The 23,677-nt window shown below is 43.2% G+C and overlaps 1 protein-coding gene across 1 annotated transcript; it reads right to left on the reverse strand.

Moving 5' to 3' along the window:
- Positions 1–437: 437 nt before the first annotated feature.
- Positions 438–23,025, reverse strand: mrc2 (mannose receptor, C-type 2). The gene is made up of 29 exons (XM_084571279.1): positions 22,230–23,025; positions 16,941–17,345; positions 14,594–14,767; positions 14,321–14,485; positions 13,505–13,618; positions 13,101–13,244; positions 12,829–13,020; positions 11,984–12,138; positions 11,722–11,826; positions 9,028–9,143; positions 8,761–8,909; positions 7,431–7,648; positions 7,063–7,205; positions 6,858–6,954; positions 6,631–6,760; positions 6,507–6,539; positions 6,254–6,420; positions 5,784–5,952; positions 5,555–5,697; positions 5,358–5,466; positions 5,087–5,253; positions 4,895–5,003; positions 4,560–4,798; positions 4,287–4,449; positions 4,052–4,201; positions 3,719–3,832; positions 3,089–3,268; positions 2,882–2,905; positions 438–2,787 (listed from the first exon to the last, which is right to left on the reverse strand). The coding sequence occupies exons 1-29, from the start codon at positions 22,348–22,350 to the stop codon at positions 2,567–2,569; spliced, it is 4,416 nt and encodes a 1,471-aa protein (XP_084427405.1). The 5' UTR covers positions 22,351–23,025; the 3' UTR covers positions 438–2,566.
- Positions 23,026–23,677: the final 652 nt, after the last annotated feature.

Genomic DNA, 23,677 nt, shown 5'->3' on the forward strand with positions numbered 1-23,677 from the left:
TACACATTAGGTATGATCTGCAGTTGGTATTTTGCCCAGATGTCAACGCTGTCAAATTAATTTAATGTAGCATCTTCCAGCATCAACATCACATCAGGCAGAATCAAAATGTGATCAAATGCTGAACTGAAAAAATATAAAGGACAATACGCAAAAGGGGTGGTTTCTGTAAATTAATGTCACAATAAACTGTTAGTTGTAGGTCACTTGAACCTCTGTAAAGACTGAAGTCTGCAACGAAGAATGCCCAGTGGCCAGTGAAAGTCAAAAGGACAACATTTAGAAGGAGAGGTGTGCCCTCTTGTGGACAACTCTCAACACTGCAGCCCACATGTTTCACATTGATTCTTTGATTAATTTTCCTGCTCATTGGAACAGGCTCCATCTTTACATAACAATTTGTTTGACCATGAGTAATAATCCGTTTGGAAGCAGAAGCTTTGAGAACATAGACTTTATTTATTTCATATAAAAATGACACAAAAAAAAAAAGTCAAAAAATTTGAACAGGTGCTTGGGGTATCTTTAAGAGGACAAGAGCTGGAGTGTATCACAGCCACTGGGGAACACACTGAGGGTCATCACGCATCCACCTCGGTCAGTTCATCTACTGCACATAAAGACAAACTTGTGCAGTAATCCACCAGCAGAGGACAGGGTAAATCCAGGCCGAAGCACTGCACCCTTTCCACTCCTCCTCCTCCTCCTCCTCTACCTACATCCCTGACTCCTCCTCACACTCCTCCTTTTTCCCTTTTCTCCTTCCTCTTGCTTTCCTTTTTTTTCTTACCAGTCTTCTCTCTGACCCTCCATGTCCCTAAGCCTTCCTTCTCTGATTGGTTCCAGACGTGCCACTGAGCTCTTCTTGCCGACTCAACATTCCACAGCTGGAGACTGCACACATACACACACTGAAAAACACACACCCCTACTTACACCCTCTCCTCCTCCCTTCCCCCTCAATCTTAGTCCAACTTGTGGAGCAAAAAGAGCTGTTTTTTTTTCTTCCTCTTTCACAGCAGCTCACTGAAACACCAAAAGCTTCAGACTGAAATGGCTCCAAAGCATTCCTCCTAACAGGAAGACTGAAATGCACTCAGAGGCAGGAGTTGAAAGAAAAAGGAAAATGTCTCAGGGTGCAAACTAACTTGGTCGAACTCAACTCGGAAGACGAAGCGAAAGACTGAATTTGGGTTTGAGACATTCTTTGGCTCTCATGTGTGCTCATGTCATTCGCATGAGGCCTGTTTTCCTTCGTGAGGCAATGAAAAGTTGAAGTAGGAATGCTTCCAAATGTCTTTACCAACCGTACATAAGTCAAATCACATTATGCAACCTGCATCATTAAAAAGAGAGGCAAATGTCCTAGTGATATAACATACAGAGAAGCAAGCCTTGGGTCATTAAAATGATGAATCAGACAAATATTAAATTGCAGACCCTTTTCACGGTGCATACAAAGAAAATTACTGTCCTCAAAAAATGCTGAATCAGCTCCAGATGGCGGCACGGTGAGCCAAAACAAACTGGAGTTAGGAAACAAAGAGCAGCAACTGCATCTTAAAGATAATGACTAAAAGCAAGAGGATGACTGAATTAGATTAAGACAATAGAAGAAAGTGCCAAAACATCGGATCATTTGATGACAACCTTCAGTCCCGCTGTATCAAAAAAGACAATGTAGTCTATTTAAAGACCGGCTTTCAATACAAACTTCTACTTATGTGCACAATTATAGTGTGTGCCCTCAGACGGTTTGAGGTCACTGGTCCCTGTCACCTTCCACACATTCACATTTGGACTTCTTCTTCTCCTCCTCCGCTCGCCTGACAGCTGGTGCTGACGTGTCGGGTCAGAAAAGAGGAGGCAGGCTCGCAAAAAACCACACATGCATCATGAGTAACAGTTCTCTACAGCTGCACGGAGAATGACAAATGAAAGGGAAGGACACAACGAAACAACACAAAAAGTTCAAGTTCAGATCAATACTGACATGGCAAAAAGAAAAAAAAAAAAATGGTCCTGAAGAAAACTATGTGGATATTTAGAGGCAAATGGCTTTTTGTTTAGTGTCGATCGCTAGGTGTGATGGTCCTTTTTGTTTTAAAAGTCTTTAAATCAAAATAGAAACAAAAAAAGATACTATACAGTGTGCAAAAATTTACTTTGGCACCAGGAGTCATTGCTGGGTTTCTGGTTTTAGGCTGAATATTTCCAACTCCAATAAAACTATTCCCAGTAGATCCATTATGGCCTTCATGTGCAGATGGATGCATCTGATTTGTCAAGGGAGAAATTGCGAGCGCTCTTCACTCTTGGCAAAAGAGGATTTAGAAAGTGGGGAATCAATTTAAAAACTAAACATATGCTGCGCTCCACACAGCCCTTCAGCACTTGAAAAATATTTTTTTTGGTTTTCAAATGAGACAAAAACTAAAAAAAAAAAAAAATACATGCCATAAAGTGTTATCAGATTCTGAGTCAGCAAACTGAGGTCAGCCTCTCCTGTGTCAGGGTTGGGGTCCAGTCCCAGGTTGGTTGGCCAGTCCAGGGGGGGCTCCTCGGGCTACTCTGGCTGCTCATTCAGCTCCATGTCGGACACTAAGATGTTCTTCTCGGCCTGCTCGCCGTGGCTGGAGTTGGTGCGGCTGTAGCGGGCGCCTTCGTAGGAGCCCCGGGACCCAATGGTTCGCCGGCGGTACAGGTAGATCACAGCGACTATCAGCATCACCAGCACCACGCCCGTCACCATGACGACAATCAGAGTGGGCAGGTGGTCATTGTCCACTAGGTAGAGGTGGAAATCAGAATACATTACTCAGTTTAAGGAAGACAATGGAGATATGAGCAGAACAACCTGGCAGCTGTTAACCAGACTTACATGTTACAGGTGAAGTTTCAGCGCCTGCAAATGGAACAAAAGACAGTTAGTATAAATTAATTGCTTTAGTAATTAGCAGTCATTTCAAGTGCACTTGATTTCAGCCTCTTGTGAGTGATTTCTCAGGCTGTCACCTCAAATGATATGTTTTATTCTTGGATGAGTGGAGCCTCTTGAGCAGTTACGTGCGTGCTTGTGTGTGCTTACTGCGGGGCCGCTTGCAGATGACTCCATGCGTGCGATTTCTGCAGGAGCCCGGCTTCCACAGGCCACTGTTGCTCTGGATCCAGAAGCAGGACTTGACCGACAGCACCGAAGAAGGTACCTCATGCGTCTCCCAGTTGGTGTATAGCATCTCTGCATCTTCAGTCCAGACTAGACCCCTACCTGTGGCAGGAACACAAGCACGTTCAATGAATCTTACAGCATGTTCGTGGCAATCCTTAGGTTTATCTTCCGTAGCGCTAATGTTTCGTTGAGGTTTCCCTATTTAATATTCCCATTAGCTTAGTAAGCATATTTTATGGCGTTTTACTCGGATTATCTAATTGCTTTGACAGAAAATTGTACAGTTTAAATAAATTAACTTTTCTGAGATTGGATTCTTTGCTCACATTTATTTGACACAGCTTTAATCGAGTCTCCACTCTTTAATTAATTGTTTAATGATTCTACAATGAAAGAAATCATAATCAATCAGCTAAAACCTATTTAATTAGGAAAAATTATTTGCAAGCAATTTGTTTGACTGTAGTCTGAAATGAATCCGCATGGATTTAAAAAAGTTTTGAAGGTTATTAAGTCCGCTGCTTTAGTGAGAGAAGTCTGAGGCTGGACCTTTCACGCTGATGCCCAGCCATGCGCCGTGTGCCTGTTCTGCATAGCTCTGGATGTGTTCCCATATAAATCCGTTCTCTGTTTCATCCAAGATAGAAAGAAGTTCTGCTCCCACTAGAAAAGAGAGAAGGAAAAAGATAGTCAGAGATGCAATGAAACAGCACTGATCCCGTAGTTGGACTGATCAATGGTGCCAGGGGCTCAATGAAACACTTCTAAATTTAGACATATTGATGTGTTCTGTCAATGACATTTGCTGTGGAGAAGGTCAGGAGTGTTGCATTTAATTGGTTTTCAAATGAGCTGTACAGCAGTCTGGTGGAGGGTCCATACTTTTTTTGCAGGATGTGCGCGCGTCCTGCTGCAGCTGAAGGCTATGCAGGTTGAAGGCATAACAGTGGTTTCTGAAAGGCACCCACGCCCACTCTCCCAGAGCCTGGGGGCACAGGCCGGGGTAGATCCACGGGTGAACCGGAGGCTCATCTGAGAGGCAGAAAAACAGCTGTGAACACCTTTAAATGTTCACTTGTGAAATGTTACCTGAGAAAATGCTGTGTTACACACATACCACTGATCTGACAGATAGCAGCGTCCAGTTTGGCATCACATGGAGTCATCGTCCACAGCCCTGTAGTGGTCATGTGACCACATCCGGCCACCTGATTAGGGTCCCCATCTTTCCAATTGAAATATGACACTTCTTCATTACCCAGCCAGGTGAAGCTTCGTCCCTGAACACATAAGAAATCACTTCATCATAGTTCCTCTCACAGTGGATTTTTCAATCAATGCGACTCTGTCAGAGAAATATAATGAGATATCTGTAAGTTAATTTGCTCACTCCATAGTTGTGGAGAGCAATCCAGGCCGGTCTGTGCAGGCTGTTCATGAGCAGTGTGAGGTAACCTTGCTGGTAGGGATTCTTCACTGAAGCCAGGGTCCCATTCAAAGATTCGCAAAGATGCAAGGCGCCGAGCCAGTCCAGGCGCTTCTCCACCACACGGTACGTCACTCCACCCAGTTCCACAGGCTTTGACAGGGAGGCAGGAATGAGGGCTGGAGCCGGAGGGAGACTTTGGTCTGGAGTCAGATATAATGATTTACTAACACACTTCTGTTTGCTCAGTGATCTCAACTTTTAAATGACATCATTGTGATTATTACTGAGGATCACACCTTGTGGCTTTTGGCAGATGAATCCATTACTTTCCATCTCACAGGCTCGGGAAGCCCACATGCCAGTTCTCTGCTGCGGGTTCCCGTGAATCATTACCACACAGTTTCCCTGAGAGGGGACAGTGAAATGATGAGGACAGGGACAGATCGATGACAAAGACATGGCAAGAGTATAATGAGTGTTGTGAGTACCGGCGTTTTGTTGTGGTGCGGTCCGCTGTTGTCGAGGGGCTCTCCAGGTGCCCAGTTTGTGTAGCTGAGCAGCCCAGCCTTGGCCCACTGGAAATGACCTTTAGAGTCTGATGTCAGGCCCACCCAAAGGTCAATGCTGACATTGTTTAGCAAGGTGGTGACAAAAGCTGTGAGGGAGAGATGGGAGTTGCATGACAGCGTGAATATACGAAATGAAGAGACTCCTCCACCCCCCTGCTTGTGGCTCCGTGATGTATTCTGCTGTAATTACCTTGCTCCAAATGATTGGATACCACTGCCAGCACTCCTCCCTGCGCCTCACATTTCAGTTTGGCTGCAGACCATGTGAGCCGGTTTGACTGATCAAATATTCTGAAACACTACATACATAAGAAAAAGAGTACTTAGGGTTTGGTGTGGTTAGTCTTTGTACAGCTTAAAAACATTATAGTGAAATCCAGGGCTTACCTTATGCTGATAGGACGACCATCCGTCCTGACAGCCTGATGGCGGGTGAGGGGATGACGGCGTCGGAGGAATAGTCCCTGTGACATTCACTCTCTTGCAGATGTAGGGCAGGTCAGAGTGGCACTTCTGATCGGCCCAATCCCCTGTTTGTGTGTGAAAAGCACAAGTTCATTTAAGTGTATCGCATTTCATTTACTCTGCCGAGGTCTCTCTTTCGGGCTGTTCTTGCCTTTGCTGACGGACATGTGAACGCATCTGCGATCACGGCTGAGTGGATGCGGCCTCCCGAGGGCCCAGGACACGTAATTAAGCACGGAGTGGTCGGACCAGCGGAAACGGCCGTCGTTTTCGTACGTGTTAAGTCCAAGCCACCAGTTGTCCCCCTCCGCCTTGACCATCTGAAGGCGAGAGAGAAACTGTGAAAAAGTGTGGAGGCTACAAAGCAAGATGCTTCTATAGACAATAAGATTTATACCTCAACACTACTCTAAATATGTAGTTACATACTCATGAATGGTAGTTCTGCACTGTGGTTGCTACATGGACGCCATAATCAGTTGGACCATTACACATAGTTTGTTAGGTATTCCTCAGGGTTCAGCCCTGATAAAGCTGCACTCTGACTGGTTGCAGACACAATGGTAATCAATCACATTGTTTGATAAGATCAACTCCTACAAATGATAATGAACACCATGCCTTGCGTAAAGTGTTGGCCAGGAAAGCCTCTTCCTCAGCTGAGTGGACGGATGCCAGCGAGGAATCAAACCAGGAACAAATCCTCTGGGCTTGATCCCAAGTGGTGCGGTGGTCAAAAAATTTATACTCAGCCTCCTGGAAGCCTATCCATTCTGGTGAACTAGTGCCTGACAGAAGAGAGATAAGAGACTTTAATATATCACTTCAATGAAAGATGAGGAAAGAAATTGAAAGATTGGGAAATAGGACACACCTTCAGAGATTTCTGGTGTCTGCTCAACACTACCTAAAAACACACAAACAAGAGAAAAGCGTGTAAATGACACATATTGATCAAACAAACAAAAAAAACGAAAGAAAGAAAATGCCCTCTGTACCTCTGGGGATCTTGCAGATCCAGTCTAACTCAGAGTCACAGTGCATGGCCAGCCAGGTCATAGTGCCCAAGTCTGCTGCGACACACTGCCGAATGTTGTAGTAGTAGCGCCCAAAGTTCTGGTATGTTAACTGGGACACAGACAAAGAGTGAGCAGATTGCGTTTTAAAAAAAAATTAAATTAGCATCTGCTAGTACACAGGTGGGCTGTATCTTGTCATTACTCACAGCCAGTCCATCACTCCACTTCCAGCTGCCGTTATCCATGGGGTTCCTGCGGTTCAGTCCGATCCAAAACCAGTGCTGCTCATGCTCCTCTGACTCCCTGTGGGCCCCATCATCACCATCCCCACCACCATAATCACCATTACCATTACTATAATCATTATCATCACCATCATCACATGTCAGCTGGTCAGAAATCCACACCCACCCGAATGTCTCATGGAGGACTTGCATAACGAAGTGCTCCTCCTCTGGACCGCTGATGCTCAGCAGGTTGGCTCCATGTTTCCGGCAGAACAGGTGAGCTTGCAGCCAGCTCTGCTTCTGCTCCATCTGGGAGTAATGGAACACCTACACACAGGTGATAGAGCTGGAGTTACAGTCAAATAATAAAGGATGTAAAACAAGCTGTTCAGCTGTACATTCCACCTCCTGATACCTTTAACAGGGTATCAAACCTCAGCATATGTTCAGCACTGATTGCATTGTTCGTTCTAGGGAGTGTCATAACTGTTAAGAACTCTTAACAGCACTCTAAGAGCTTTTTATTTCTTAGTTAAAACTTCCAGGATGAACCTTATAGCAGTAGCGCAGGTCGCTGTTGCTCTTCCAGCCGTTGGGACAGGAGCCGCTGAGACTCGGGGTGGGCTGAGGGACGGGGGGCTCGGGACTCAGAGAAGCGTCCTGGTTCTGACGGCAGATGAATTTTGCCTTTGATGATGCACACTCCTTCACCTCCCACAGCCCTATTGCAAAGCCTGTCGCCATGGAGACGCAGCCGCCACGGATGTTCACTGAAATAGATGCGGGGTGAAATGTAGGTGAGCGGAAAGAAAGAGGCTGCAGTGATGAAACACGTGGAAATGGGTGAAAATGTGATTACACAGTTCTTATGCGGTAATTTGGAGAGTCTGATACTGAATTTCACTTTTGTTTTCAAACCATATGCATCATTTCCATTATGGATCATAATATAAAGCTCAGTGTGCACACTGGGAGTTGGCAGTTCTTTTTAAAGTATGGACCTTTTTTATTTCATTATACAAATATGTATGGGCAGGTAAGTGAAACGCTGCTTTGATCTGAACAAAGGTCAGACGGTTCATATCTCTGTATCCATCGGTGAATCTAAAGCCAGACAACGCCCCCAGCTGTTCTGTGGCCACGTCTCCAGGTTTGGTTTAGAAATTATGGCTGCCATGAATCTGAATTCCACAACAGTCTGTATTTTAGAACAAAAGTAGAATCCTCTTCGGTTTCCATGTGCTACTGGAATGACTATTTGTTGGACGCCAGAACTACGACAAGATTTACTATTTTTACATGTAGTCCAAAACTGAATACATTAAAGTAAAACTGGCATATGCCGTCACTGAAAATGTTCTTAGACGAGCAGACTGCCTGCTAAGCAAAGCTGCTTTGGAGCCAAATCAATCTATGAGGATGTGTGTTTTGGCAGACGAATAAAACGACAACTTGGGACCAATCCATTTTCTCCTTTGCAGGTTAAATCCAAAATTGGCTCTGATTAATGAGCGTCATGTTTTAGGCAACTGCAAATCTCCGTCTACAGATCAGATTAAACTTTAATATCCCCTCAAGGAAGTGAACTCATTACAGCAGAAGGAATAAACAATTGTAAGATCCACAAAAACAAAAATACTGCAGCAAGTATAAAAATGATATGATTAATGTACACTGAAAATAATTAGCTGTAGCCATAAAAATAACATTCCAAAAGAAAGACAAAACCCTGTTTTAGGTGTGAATATAGAAGCAAGTTAGATTTTACACTACTATGCACTAACAAACATGGTGTAATAGATATTCCAGATCTTATACTGATAGTACATCAGGAGCCAAAACCGCTGCAGCATTCACACACTCATTCGAATATGTATCCTACCAGGCTGGTCTCGATTCCAGTTGGTGTAGGACACCTCGTCTCTGCTGAGCCAGTGGAAAGAGCCCAGATTGGTCTGGTCATGGAGCCCGATCCAAAAGGAATCTCCAGAGCGGCCCCACAGCAGGCTGTTGGCGAAGGCCTGGTCGAACCTTTAAACATGAAATGGGATTTTTAGGGAGTCCACAGTGACAAAACACTCATTTAATCACTGAAAGGTAGTTTTCTCAGGATATGTGTGTGTGTGTGTGTGTGTGTGTGTGTGTGTACCTATTAGTAATGGTGACAAGAGCGGCTTTGTGGTCCTCACAGGACTTTCTGGCATCATTAAAGGTGAGCAGATCTTCTCCCACCCAGTAACAAGCTGAACTGTGCCACTTCCATCCCTGAGAGGAGAGGAGAGGAGAGGAGAGGAGAGGAGAGGAGAGGAGAGGAGAGCAGGATGTGAATAAATATTCAGTCAACACATCTTCAGGCTGTGCAGCTCTTTAAAGTTGCTTACTCAGTCAGTTAAAGTGTGAATAATGATTTTCATCAAACCACACGCCGACAAGCACACATTTTTCTAATGCATAGAAATTGCAGCAGCTCAAAGGCCAAACTGACCCAGTAACTAGCCTCTTCTTTGGATGCGAAAAATGTAAAAGGTATCTCTTTGAATGAAAAAGTTCAAACCTAACCGAATCCACATCTAAAAGCTGACAGCATCCCATTAGCACAGTGAAAAGAGCAAGTCTAGGCACACTGAGAAAACTTTCCCCTGGCTTCGGCCCCTCCTGCAGGCTCATGTATCGTTGCCGCCGTGGACGTGTACAGACAGAGAGAGCAGCCGACGCGCAGAAAGGGTGAGATTTTTGCGTGAGGACGAAAGTGAAAGACAGGTCATATGCAGCTTTGTGTGAGTAAACCCATCCCCAGGCTTTTTTTTTTTTTTCTTTTCTGCACAACCACGTTTGGCATGTAGACAGAAACCTCAAAGATTACAGCTGCTTGAGAGACTTCATCAGTCGAAGCTCACGTCTCCCTGACGCGCTTTCCTATCCTTCCATCGCCTGTCACGCAGTCAAAACAACGTACAGCTGATAGCATGTTCCAAAAGCGACGCATGCTAGATGAATTTCAACTTGTGTGTAATTCAAGTTATGTAGTAATTTCGGCTGCAAGTGACACAGATGTTGAAAAATGAATACATCATATTCCTTCATTTGAAATGAGACAGACGTACTCTCATTACTTTGACTTTATCACACAAAACACTGACAAAAAACAAAGAAGTGCACTGACCTACGTTCCTCTGTGACCTAGAGGAGGAAAACAGCAAAATCTTTCTTTTGAATGCTTAAAAAAAAAAAAAGATATACATATATATATATATATATATATATATATATATATAATAGCTTGACAACTTGTTTAAGATAAGTTTAGCTCTGGTTTTGGTTTCTACCAACCCCCAAGAGGAATATCTGGTTCTTTAGCCACTAAATGCTCCCAGCTAAGCATATATTTCAGAGTGTTTTCCTGCAAAACAATGTTATGCGGGCGGTGAGAGTGAACTAAAATGGTACAACAGTTGGAGGCTGGATAAACAATGAGCTGAGACTCGTCACATTGTTTCCACTCTATCATTTTAAACTAAAAAATACAATAACAGCCGCTTTCAGATGCCCTTTCTAACTTCCTTGCGACTGGGAGGACATCTGGGGCACTGAATTAGGATCCTTGATTCATTTAATAATCACCAAAAAAGCACAGAGGGTTCATTTTTTTCCTGGTGGCAGAGGAGACCGGAACAGCTGCTTGCACCTCAAACTGCCTCTGGCATTAAATATATGTTTTATCATCTGTCTTATTTACACAAGCACGCTGACAATTAAAACACTATCAAACAGACACTGCACAAAGTTAAAATGACAGCTTTATAATATCCATTACATGTCCTGAGAAATGAGCCCAGCACTAGATGGGGTAAATGGGTTGAGAATCAAATGTTGCTGGAGGAGTCTGCAGGCTCCATATTGTTATTTCACATGTTGCACGAAGTGAGCTCGTCTGCTCAAGACAAAGGGAACCGCCATAGGGCCCTGCAACGCGTGCCATGCCAAATGACCCCTGTCGCATTACCACCCACTGACTCATCACCCCCCAAGGGAGAGGGCTAAAGATTCATTACACCAAACAAATGACCCGTCCATACAGAGATCTTTGTTGAATGTAACAGCTGAGAAGCAGCACGACCCGCAGCTTTAGATCATTTACATCATAAATCAGTGCAGAGCAAAAAATACATTCAGAATCTGCTGCCAAAGGGGACGGAGATGCAGAGACGCTTTCTTTTCTGGCTATTACTGTTGACTGTGTCAAGCACAAAAACACACTAAATGCAGTAGTTGGACAGGGAAGATTCTCATGTTTGATTTGATTGTCAGGTCTGAGAGGCTTAAAGTCTTATCAAAGTCATAAGAACTATGTGCAGAATAATCCGAGACAGATGCAGATGCTGAATGCACACACAAACTTCTGAATGCTCTAAAATGCGATGCTATTTTTTATTTATTTTGTCATGGAAAACTCCACGTTATACCAAGTGAAGAGTTTACATGCCCAGGGCTGACTTTGCCTGGTGTGCCTGGTAGCTTTCCCAGTTAAAAGGAAGTGATTTATATCACAGCTCCAGTCTGGGGGCGGACCATGGCACCAGTGGAAGGGTGACAGAATGAAGGGAGCTCTGGGATAAAAGAGGTCAAAGGCTGAAATATTTAGTATAATAACGGAGCAGACAGCAACACTGCAGCCTGTCAGCAGCTGGAGACTGAGGCTGCAGGAGATCTGAGTACATTCGTTACGGAACAAAAGACAAAAATATGTGGAGGGGAAAAAAATGATTTAAAGCTTAAACGGTAAATCTCAAGGAGAAACTGAAGGATGCAACACTGAATGCAAAGAGAGAAAAGAAAGTAATACTTGTGCGCAGTCTTGGTGCTGCGGCTTCCCAGCACTCTTTGTTCCCGGTTTCTTGCAGATGGAGGGGAGAGTCAGATTACAAGGGCTGTCATCCCAGCGGCCCTCCTGCACATAATGGCGAGACACAAACAGAAAGAGAGAGCACAGCTGGTAAATATATACAAACGGAGGAGGAGACGGTGAGAGTCCGTTACTGTGTGCTGATGAAGACCACAGGCTTCAGGGGTCAGGGTGAGGCTGCGGGGGCAGGGAGGGCACTCACAGGTCCCCAGATGGAGACGCAATCTTCCTGGGTGTTGCGGAAGTTATTGGGTTCAAAGGGGTGCCAGTAGGTGAAGATGACAGGCGTGTGGTCAGTCCACTGGAAGTCCATTTGCATGTCAGTGTCATGGAGCCCTATCCATAACTGCTCAATATCTAAAAAGAAGAAACAGAAAGACGTGTTAAAAATGTATTCAATTGGGAAATAAGGCTTATGCCCTTTCAGCGAAGTTCAGTAATTATGTTGCACTACTTCCATGAGAAAAAAGAATTCATTCCTCACTTCATGTGATGGAAGAAAACAGAGGGAACAGGAGAGAACTGTCAGACTTCTGCAACATTTCAGCTTAATGTGAAGCTTTGGAGCATATTACTTAGGAAAATAGCATGAAGATATATCTAAATATATCAATGACCTCCCTTAATTATACTTCCTTTCACAATGCATACTGAAATGAATCACTGAGGAATTTGCTCCTCTAAGACACGGAAAAAAGACTTTGAGGATTGTTCTGACAGATTCGAGTGAACTCTTTTTGAACTTGCTGGACTTAACATTAGTTACACGCACTCCTGATCTCCATGTTAGTCCTTGGTTGAGCATGATGCTCTTTTCTTCTACATTTTCTACAATAAATGTCAAAATCTGCCAGAATATATCTGTCAAAATGTCAGCTTTATTTATTCGTTTCAGCTACTCTTGGGAGCCTCGCAGCACAGGCAATGAACTATGAGAACGATCAAATTACAGATGCCCCGTTGAAGACTGATTCGCAAGTTGGACACTTCGGAAACAGCGAAAGGACGAAGTGAGGACAGAAAAGATGAATTTCTTTTCTAACTGACCTTTCTTCAGGTTGCGCAGGATGAACTCTAGCTCGGGTAGGGTGTGGATGCTGACCAGGTTGGCCTCCATCTTCTGGCACGTTTTCTGAGCTGCGTCCCAGTCAATTTTCTCAGAAGTGACCTTGTAACATCCAGCCTGGAAGGCCTGCCAGCCCACATCGCACTCATATTTATCATCATCTGCCCATGAATCTGTGAAAGCGAAGATATAAAACCCATCAAATCTGTTGTATTTCACTATAATTGAGAGATCCAAATATATATTCACTGACCAGTAGTGAAGGGGTCCATGGTGGCATTGGGCCTCTTTTTACAGACATATGGCAGAGCAACAGAACAATCACGGTTTTGCCAACGACCTGATGACTCAGTCCTTATCACAGCGCAGTTCTCCTCCTCAGCGTGATTTGGCTGGTCTGGAGTTGAGTAAGAAAGACAGACTCTTCAGGAAATCACTCACGCCAAGGTGCCAGTGCTCAAATACTCAACAGTATAAAATACTGTGGCTGCGCTGGAAAGCTGCCATGTCGGCGTTTGAACCGAGAGCGGGGCGTTGCTAAAAATGAGTATGCATGCTTGCTTAGCCTTCTGTGGGAAATAAACCTTTATAAAAAAGATCACTTATACTTGAAGCTTTAAAAAGACAGACAAGCTTGGACTGTTTTTACAGGCTAACCTGGCTCCCAGTTGAGATATTTCAGTGGTGAGGAGTCGGCCCACTGCCAGCCTCCGTGGATGTCCAGGTCATTGAGGCCAATCCACAAAGCAGCACTGTAGCCAGTAAGTAAACCTATAACAGCAAGACAACACGTTTCTTACACTACACAAAATCTACCTGTTTTCCACGTGCACTTTGTGAAAGAAGTCAAAAAAATATCAATATCATCAATAGTGTGCTTCACATAGACTTAACAGCATGTCCAGTTGGCAGGCGTTCTAACTGTCCCCACTGTATTAGGTCAGTTACAGAATAGTTACGTAACAATAGTGTCAGTGTGGCCTGAAATTGGCAACAGGGTAAATACACTCCGAAAATCAGATATTCCTGTTGGGGATGCGAAATAGTTCGTCTGTGTGTTTGTGAATATTCAGCTGCGCAGCAAACGTCACAGCCGCTGAGCTATTTATGGTTCTCACAGGCAACCTGAGAAACAAAAGCTCGGTGGATAGACAAGAAATAAAGAACCTGAAGATTTTAATAGGTAATAGATCTTTTTATAGTTGCTGATTCTAAGAGTAGTGCAAATGATGAAACTGCACCCACTGCCAGGGAAATGATCACAGAAAATGTCAAAAACATCTACATCACATTGGGTTTTTCTTTTTGGCATGCAGCAGCTAGTTGTTTAACTGTTTTCTTAGCGTTGATTAATTTGTGCTTGCTGCAAATGTTGGCGGTTTATTTAACTGCTATTTTCAGTATATACTTCTTTGTGTCACAAAAAAAAAATGCTTTTACTAATGGATATGCGCATGCACACACTGACTTTACCATTGATGTAGGTCTGCTCATGCAGCTTGGTGATGCTCAGCAGATCTGCCCCCTGCTGCTGGCAACTGATCCGAGCCTCGCTCCACGACAGCGTGGACTGGAAGTTAAACTGGTAACAGCTGTCTGTCAGCGAGTCGGTATCCCAGAAGGTCTCACAGGTGGTGCCTGACAGTGAGGGGAAGGGACAAGAAAGAAGTACTGTTAAACTGGAGGACGAAAAACTATGAACTGATATCTGGCAGAGCGAACAGACCATGCATCCAATCCACTTACTCTTGACAGGACAGAAACCCCAACGCTCATCCTTGCCATAGTCAAAAGTGGTGGCACACCAAAGGTGACCATCCTCCCGCCCGATGCTAGTACAGTTGTGGAACCACTGGCCGTCGTAGAGAAAGGGCAAGTAGCAGGGTCGGCCGTGAGAGTTCCCCTGGATTGTGTAGATCTCTGGAGGACAAACAGAAGTTAAGACTTTAAACGGCTGCATGCGGCAGCGGAGACAGGCCTTCCTTGTGCTGTCTAAAGTTATGGCTGTGAACTTTGCTGAACTGAAATACCTTATATGTTTTCTCAGCAGCTTGTATAATCAAATACGTGATGGAAACAGAGGATGATGTTACAGTCAGAAAGTCAAACTGTGGTCAGCAGCAGGAAGCGTAAATACACAAAAATAGGCTTTTTTTAGGTAAGCATCTTTTATCGTCAACTCCACAGCTAGGATATTAGACAGAAAATTACAATTAAATATTTATATTCCGAAGCAGACCCCTTAAAATATGACATGCAATTTACTACAAGTTTTACTACAGTTTGACCAAATACCCTAGTGCCATTGAACATTCCACAAGTATAGTATGATGTGGGGAAAAAAAGGGCAACAGGGACGGAGTGAGAGGCTGGATCCGTAGCGCTACCAAAACACGTTAGGCCACTGGAAAGTAGGGCAGACATGTTAAATGAGGGAGGAAAAGATTTGGGAAGCTCCCTCCCTGATTTCCCTCTCTGCTCCACCACTGGCTGACTGACTGGCTGCTCCTCGGGCTGACTAATGTCAGAAGCATTCCTCTCCAACAGTGGGTTGAAACTTGTGAAGATTGGCGCTTGAAAGTTAAAAATGTCAATGTACCCATTTCTCCTGCCACATAAAAGTGAAACAGCCTCAGCAGTGGGAACATAAAGGAAAAAAGAGAAATTTTCTGGTCTTACATTTATGGCTTATCTGGTTTTAATTGCAGTCGAGCAGAGCCCGTTAACTATAGCCTGGTACGGCTGAGTGGGTCTTATAGTATAGTTTGTCAGGAAACAACAGTTGACACTGGTAAGCGGAAATGAGGCTTAACTGGGAACCACGATGGTTAGCTTACATCTGGACTGAAAACTGCACATAAATACAAATATAACATGAGTGCAAGGACAGCTTTGTGTATTTACTGGAGGTTACAAACACCGGCAATGTTTTCCTTGGAATTCTGACAGGCAGCCAGTTGCCCTCAAACATTCCCTAAAAGCAACATTTTTCTATATCCATTTGATCAGATACAGCTGTGGAATCCACAACAGTAAGTCTATCTGTCACACAGAATGCCATGCAGAAAACCAGCAGTGACGGAGTGGCTCACTGGAAGACTACAGGTGTCTTTGGGGGAAGGTTCAGTCCACATGCGGGCCTCCCAAAATGATTCGGTATCTGTGATCCCATTTCTTAGATCTTGATCTTACAGCGGGCACACAGCAGCTAGGCTGCGTGAATGAAGCTTTCAAACGTTCACAGTTTAGGCTGGAGAACAGGAATTTTCAGTCCGAGTTATTTTGGCTTACGAAGACCACTACACAATATTTTAAGTTCGATATATGCAAGTACAAGCTGGTATGAACCATGCTTTGTAAAAATCTCATCAGCACTTGGAACCACAATTTGCTTGAAAGTGGATTCTTCTGACATTTGCAGCAGCTTCCAGGATAAAGTCAAGGTGTCTGTTCGCCACCTGAGGATCAGTAGTTGGGTGATGCAGCGGAAAAATGACCCCAAACATCAAGGTAACTCTGCTTCAAACAAGAAGAAACAAAGATAACATCCTGTTGTACTGGCCTAGTCAAGGCCTAGACTTAATCCAACAGAAATACCGTGGAAGGATGTTATGGGAGCGAGTTGCACAAGACATCCTAACAACATGTCTGAGCTGAAGCAGTTCCAAAACGAAGAATGGTGCAGAATTCCTCCAGATCATTGTGCAGCTCTGATCCACTGCGGCTGGAATTGTTTGTTTTAGGTTGATCCGGCCAAAGGAGGCTCGGCCAGTTATTAATTCCAGGGGTTCACTTACTTTTCAGTAAAAACCTTTAACACCACACTTTGTGTTTGCCCATACTTGTGACTTAGATGAAAATCTGATCACATTCTATGACCAGAAAACCAGGTTTATCTCTGTTTCATCCGGTGTTTGTGTTTTTCCAGTTCCTCAATTTGTAGTTTTATTAATATTAAAACCATATATTTCAAAGGCAATCATGAAGTCGGTTACTTTGTTAAGATATGCAGTAATACAGATTGAGATTAACCACCAATGTGAAGAAAACTTGCTAAGCAAAACAAAGATTGTTTAAATACAACCGTACCTACCTTGATATATTTTGGAGCACAGGTCTGGCACATTGCCGTATAGTCTCCATTTGAACTTGGTAGTCGACGAGGCTACGGAGGAGTTTGAAAACGAGGTCAACGGGATGTAGCTGTTGAAGTTTTCCAGCACCTGTGCGCAGTTCCAGGTCCAGCGTATTCTGGGGGGCTCGCGGTCGCAGGTGTACACCCCGAGAGGAGATTTGTCCCATCTGGAGGTGTAGTTACCAGTGGTCACCCCCAGGCACAACGAGGAGCCCAGGTTGAATAAGCGCCCCCGAGTCACCCACTTCCAGCGCTGGTTGGCTTCCTCGCAGGAGGACGACAGGATAAGGGAGTGATCCTCCACTCCCAGGCACGCCTCGGCGCCCTCAAGGAAGAAACTAAACTCGTCAGACTCCTGGGGCGCTGTGCAAAGGCAGGGAAACAAAAGCAGCAGTCAATGACGCTGGTGACAATGGAGTTTCATGTGAGCAGCCATTGTGGCAAGTGGAGTGGTCAGGGTCTGGATCAATATCTCCATTAATGCATGTGCTGCTGGGTTAGTGCTAGATCTAGTGTAGCACACTGCAGTAATAGGCTATTAATCTCTAACATTTTCTATAAAGATTATATAACAAAGCTCCTAAGAGGAAATAATTAACATGCAATGAAATGAGAAGTGGCTGCATGTGTTTTTAATGCAAGGCTAGCAATCACGTTTGAAGTACCTCACCGCCCCCTGAGGTGTCAGGAATTCACCCCATTTCCAAAGTTCAGCATGGATTTACCTCTCACCTGATTCACTATATCACTACATCAGCTGGGTCTGACTGCAGAGAGAGACACAGCTGGCCTGTTTGGGTGATATACGCTGAGATATTTATCATTAGAATCTTTAAGGTGACATAGTTGCCTCATGTAAGTGATAGTTTTAACAGGTCTGAATAAGATTACTTTGGCAAAACTTTAATGGTCCTCAGGGTTTAAGCTGTTTTTATTCTGCACACTGATGTCTATTAGGCTGCTTATAATGACTCTCTAAAGAGCCATAGCCGCCTGCAGAGCAGCGTTACCCACAGGGCCTTACATTATTCACATTTGAATTATTTAATATGAATAAAATGTTAACTAATTATAGAGTTACTGAAAAAAAAGTGTTGAACTTAACTTATTCAGAGTTGCTGGGCACCAGCCTCAGTGAACAGACTTTCGGGAACAGAAACCCAACACCCTTTCCTGAGAAGTATGCGGTTTACTTTCATTCCTGTTTCTGTTTGGGGTTCTCTATTATCATAAAGGATTTTGAGATCGGCATAGGATGTCCCGATCCGCAGCAGAGAATATGTGCGAAGGTGGGAGAAGGAAAGATGCACAGGTCTAGAAATTAAAACAATTTTTAAAAATGTGGCCAAAATAAACTTCTTCTCTCTGACATGAGATTGAAGACACAAAGTGAGAGCCTCGGCATTCCTACTCGGCAGGCTCCGGTGAGAGGCCAGGAAGTCGGTTAGCTGGGAAAAACCACCGGGCATCTGGTTAAAAAACATGACTCTCTCATGTGTGGGCACCTCAGTCTGCTCAAATCCTTTGTTTCCTACCTCTCAGCTAAAACCCTTCAAACCTCCTGTTCTGTTTTTATGGACACAGAGACAATAGAGTCTCATCAAGGGCTCCATAAAAATCCCTGTAATCTGGAGGAGGCAACCGTCACGCCCCTCTTCTTGCACTCAGCCTCTGCGGTTGAGTTTCTCAGAAGTAGTTTTCGCTCACTACAAGTTAAAAACGGCTCACAGATATAATAACCCCCCTGGTCTTGCTATAAAGCCATCCATTTTACAGCGGCACCCAGACGACAGGCTTGTTTACTGCTAATTTACTGTTATGATCACTGTAGGATCAAGCGTGTTGATCCTTTCATGAGCTTTTAATCAGCTGCTTCTGAGGCAAAACTACCTGTCCAGGTTGACTTATTTAACCTGCTCGTTTCGGCTATTTAGTTTAGTGACACAGAAAACAAGAGAAGCAGCAGAGGTGCAGCTTGTCTGCAGGCCATGCAGGAAACTGCCCGAGGACGCAGGCCAATAAGAACTGACAGACTTTAAACTACAGCAATGAGAATAGGCTAAATATTGATAGTAGGAGAACTATGTAAGGGGCTCCCATCAGAACGACTCTGTTCATTAAATCCCATTGTGAAATTGTTAAGTATGACAGCAGCACCAAATCAATCAAAATCAAAAGAAGTTAATTTGGGAATGAAACAAAAAAAAAGAAAAAAGAAAGAGGATGAGGAGAAAAAAAAAAGGAAGACAGTTGTAAGTGAGGCTTAACTAACACAATGTGTCCAGCTCTGTTGTTTGTGTCTAATGTGTGTGCACCGTCAGTCATAAGGTTTGGTTTACCTCTCTTCATTTTTAAAATTTGAAATTACAATATTCATGCGACATTGTCCTTTATATTTATAGATTAAAAACTGATAATCAGATTATTTATCAGATAGAGAGGACCCAGGGTCCCAATAGACTCTAGAATCAACTCTGCCAAATAGTAATTGTTTCAGTAATTGTTTCAGCTCATACAAAAAACTTTCTATTTATTATCACTTCTATGTTGCAATGCTCTGCAGTCACAGTGTGAACGAATAAAATGTTGAAATGCTACACCCTTGATTTAGGATTCAGTTACTCTTCTCGTTGCAAGGAAAGGAAAAACTTTGCGGATACTGTGCTAACTTGAGGAGGGGAGGCATAAATGGCAATAAACCACTAATCGCTGTTTTGCCATATTCACAATAAGAATTAAAGCCATTTTAAAAATAGATCAGCTTCAAAAAGAGCCTGTGGGAAGGCTTTCACACCAGAACCAACCCAGCAAAATCAGCGTTACACCGCGTTTGAATTCGCTTCAGTACATGAATGTAAGCTCAGTATTAAAACGGTGACAATATGAGATGTTCCGGGCAAAAAGCTTTTGAACCGCTACAGACAACCTTAAGCTGAAGTTCCAGACGGCGAAAAGCAAATTCAAACAGGAGTTTTAATTCCGTTCAGGAGGGGACAGGACTTGATGTTTGATGTGAGAAAACTCCCGGGCAATCAGAGTGAGTGCAGAATTCCAGATTAACTTTAAGCCCTGTGAAAGCTAAGCCACAACAGCTCTCCTGCTGTGATCTCATCCCCTTCTTTGCCCTGTCACCCCCTGTTTTTTTTTTCAGTGCTGAAGAGTGCTTCCTACTGAAGAGAGAGGCTGGAGCTCACGGCCAAGAACAACCGGTTTCATCCGCCAAGAGAGGCAGATATTCCCAGAACCTCCACCTCCTCAAAAACGGTCATCTCTTGGACCAGATTTCAGCATAGAGATGTTGGTGACTAATCAACAGCACGTCTTAGCTTGAAATATTCAACAAACTTTCTGAAATTGCACTGTTTGGTAAGGAGTTGCATGTGACTCATTGTTCCTTTACTTTATTATTGCATCCTTATATCCAATCTTAAGCTCTGGGTTTATACGGCTAATGCTTTTCTCAGTACCTTGTTTTGACAGATGTCTGAATTTAAAACAAAAAAAAAAAAAAAAAAAAAGGAAAAAAAGACAGTTTTTTTACTGGTCAGCGTAACAGAATGGCAACCAACAAATAGGCAGGAAATTCCAGGCGGCTGTGTTTGTTTCATTGGTGTTTTATGGTGGTCTGGCCTCTGAAGCAGCCCACACTGTGGATAGGTTTTACCTCATCCAGGGGGCATGGGGGAAAGAGAGAAAGAGAATCACTACTGGAGAAAAGAGCATATTTGCATTTTGCAGCCACACTCGGAAAGGGAGAGAGCTGGAACCTCTAGGAAAGTACAAATCAAATTTAGAAGCCAGAGTGAGAATAAGTGCACATTGTCGAAACTTTCCATCACCCCCAGACTTACTCACAGATATAAAGGGCATTGCCATCTGCCACAGTGTAGGTTTTAACCATTAAATCACTTTCAGATAAGTTTGTTTCTGTCGCTGAAGAAGAACTGTGATGAATTTAAATTTTTTGAATTAATATCCAAAAGGAGATCTGCGAAAAAGGACACCACAAAGGTTGTGACATTGATAATGAATTGGAACTCATTTTGAAATGTCCACAGCATGTTGATGGTCTGCAACTAGTCTGTTATTGTGGTTCTGACACTTACAAACAAGAAGATGCAAACTTAAATCATTCTGCGTATCGTGAACATCATAGTTAATCTTTTCTCTGTTGTTTTCCACAAAACTACCAAGACACATCTTAGACAAAACTACACAGTTCAGCTCGTTGACCCGTCTCAGTGATAAGGCAGAGTCGGCTGGGGATTGCAAAACAATTGGCACAGCAAATCCAAAGAGTCGGCATTTCATAAGACAAATCAACAAGCCTTTATATCCTTTTGAATCCCCTCCTTTTGGCATAAACGTGACTGACAGGGGATTCCTAGCTTTAGTGACAGTAAAATGTGACTGCAGATGGGTGCAAGGAAATTTAAAATTAAGAGACTAAGGCTCGCCAAAAGGAGATCGAGATCATTTAAGATCAGGCAGTACATTCTCAGGAACAGGAGTACAAACAGAGAGCGTAAACTTCTAGAACTTTTTGAAACTCAGTGCCTCATATGATGACACCAGAAAATTGGACAGATTGCTCAGAAAAGTCACTAACAGAACACTAAAGCTTGTAAAGCTCCAGCCTCATTTTTAAACAAAGTGCTCTAAGTTTTCTAATTCAGTCTGTCTAATCCTTATTTGAGAACAGTGTTTAGATGGGGTTTTAGGTGGTGTGATGGCCTGCTAGCTGTTTAGAACGGACTGAATGTGTTAATTGCAGCCTGTAACAGGATGCAAAGGTCACATCTGCCCACAGGGTGCCAAATGAAGCGTCAAACCACGTCAGTTTTACAATGCAGCTTAAAGAAATTCCGATCCGGTGCAAAAATAGACCAAAAACATTAACTTTGAATCATGCGTTTCTTTAAGTCTTCTTAACTTAATGCAACTTAACAGAAAAATCAGAATGCATAAACCTAAGCTCGGAGCCCCAATTCCCTCCTCCCCCCCGTTTTTCTTCACATCTGGTTCCACTCACTGCTCGGACTTTTGGTTCGTGGCATACCAACGCACCAAATCCAGAATAGGCACCCTTTTAATGCGTGTTTTTTTTTTTTTTTCCCCCCGAGTGGAAGACATTACCAAAACAAGAGCATGCACAATAGATTGAGTGTCTGGCCAGGTTTCCCCGACTTCTACGTGAATTAAATCAAACGAGAGTGGATGTTTGTTTTTTGTTTGTTTTTCTCTCACCCGTTGCGCTCCTCTTCAGTTCCAGACTGAAGATGAATAAATATAAAGTGCATTTGTAAAATAAAAGTTGCCGATTTGTCCATTTCGCCCTTGATTCCATGTTTCGCTCGTTGCTCCGCATGCTGGCAGCCACAACACGCACACGCTGCAAAATAAACCCAAACGAGGAAAAAAAAAAAAAAAAAAAAAAAAAGAATAAGGGAAGCCGGAGCAGCGACTGCCCGAGTGCTGTACTTTGAGAGCGGATGGTGCAGAGTTGGTGGCGAGTTTGACCGCTAGAGCTCCGTCTGCCTCTCAGTCAGAGGAGACTGAAATGAATGGAGAAGCGTCAACAGCGCGTACGTGTGTGTGTGTGTGTGTGTGTGGCGGTGTTTGTATGGTTCCCAAAGTGAGGTTCGGGGACCCCCAGGCGTCCGTGGTAGGTAGTAAAAGTTAACTTCTAATATCGATCATAAAAACTGATTGGTAGTGTCTCTAGGGCCACTTTGAATAAAAATATAAATATGACAATGTTTTTTTTTTTTTTTCTATCAAAATTGGGACTTCAATCTCAGAATTCTGAGAAAATGTCATAAACCTCCCATTCTTTGCATTTTACAGTGGCCTTAATGCGCGGTGTATACCTCTGTGTCAATTTGACACTGTATGGCCAGCCTAAAGCACTGCTGAACCTAGAGGCAGGCTTATTTTAGTTTCTATTTTCTACTTCACTTTTCACTTCCCGCTTCACTTTCAAGAACCTCTTTTGAGGAACATGGATCATACAAATGTTACAAAGATCTAAATCTAAAAATATTAGAACAGCCATCCACAACCTTTACATCTTTTTGAACACAGGTTCCAAGAAATTTCCAGTGTATCTGTGTTTGTATTTGCATATCACTGTTTTAGTTTTTCCCATTAGAAATCCTATTTCCCATGTTTTAATAATAGATGGTTAATAATTGAAAAATCATAAACTCAGCTACACCAATAGCCTTTAAAAAAATAAAAAATAAAATGCTGAAATGCTGACCCGTGAGAGTCCGGACATACTAAAAACAATCATTTAACTTAATAAATCACAATATTCCTGTAATTATTAATATTTAATGGTTTGCTTCGGCTTTCAGATACTTGGATTTCAGCAGGGACGGGAAAAAATAACAGTGCTTTTTCAAAAGAAGACTATAAAAAGTAGAGGCAGTTCCAGATTTCCGAACATATGAGATGTATTCAAAATATTTCAGCACTTCTGCTTCACTGCAGCTCTCTCTATATTGTCGTGGTCAGTGTGACATTACAGTATATTTCCACTTTCCTCGACATAGTCTGTTTCGTTTCCTTTAACTTATGACACACCCGAATTCTGTGTATAAGCAATGCAGCTCATCTGTAACTAGGTAGGAATGAGTGCAAGTCAGTAAAAACATTCACTGAATAATGATAAATAATGACCAACTACAAGC

The sequence above is a fragment of the Chelon labrosus genome (assembly GCF_963514085.1).
Source record: "Chelon labrosus genome assembly, chromosome: 21".
Classification (NCBI taxonomy): domain Eukaryota; kingdom Metazoa; phylum Chordata; class Actinopteri; order Mugiliformes; family Mugilidae; genus Chelon; species Chelon labrosus.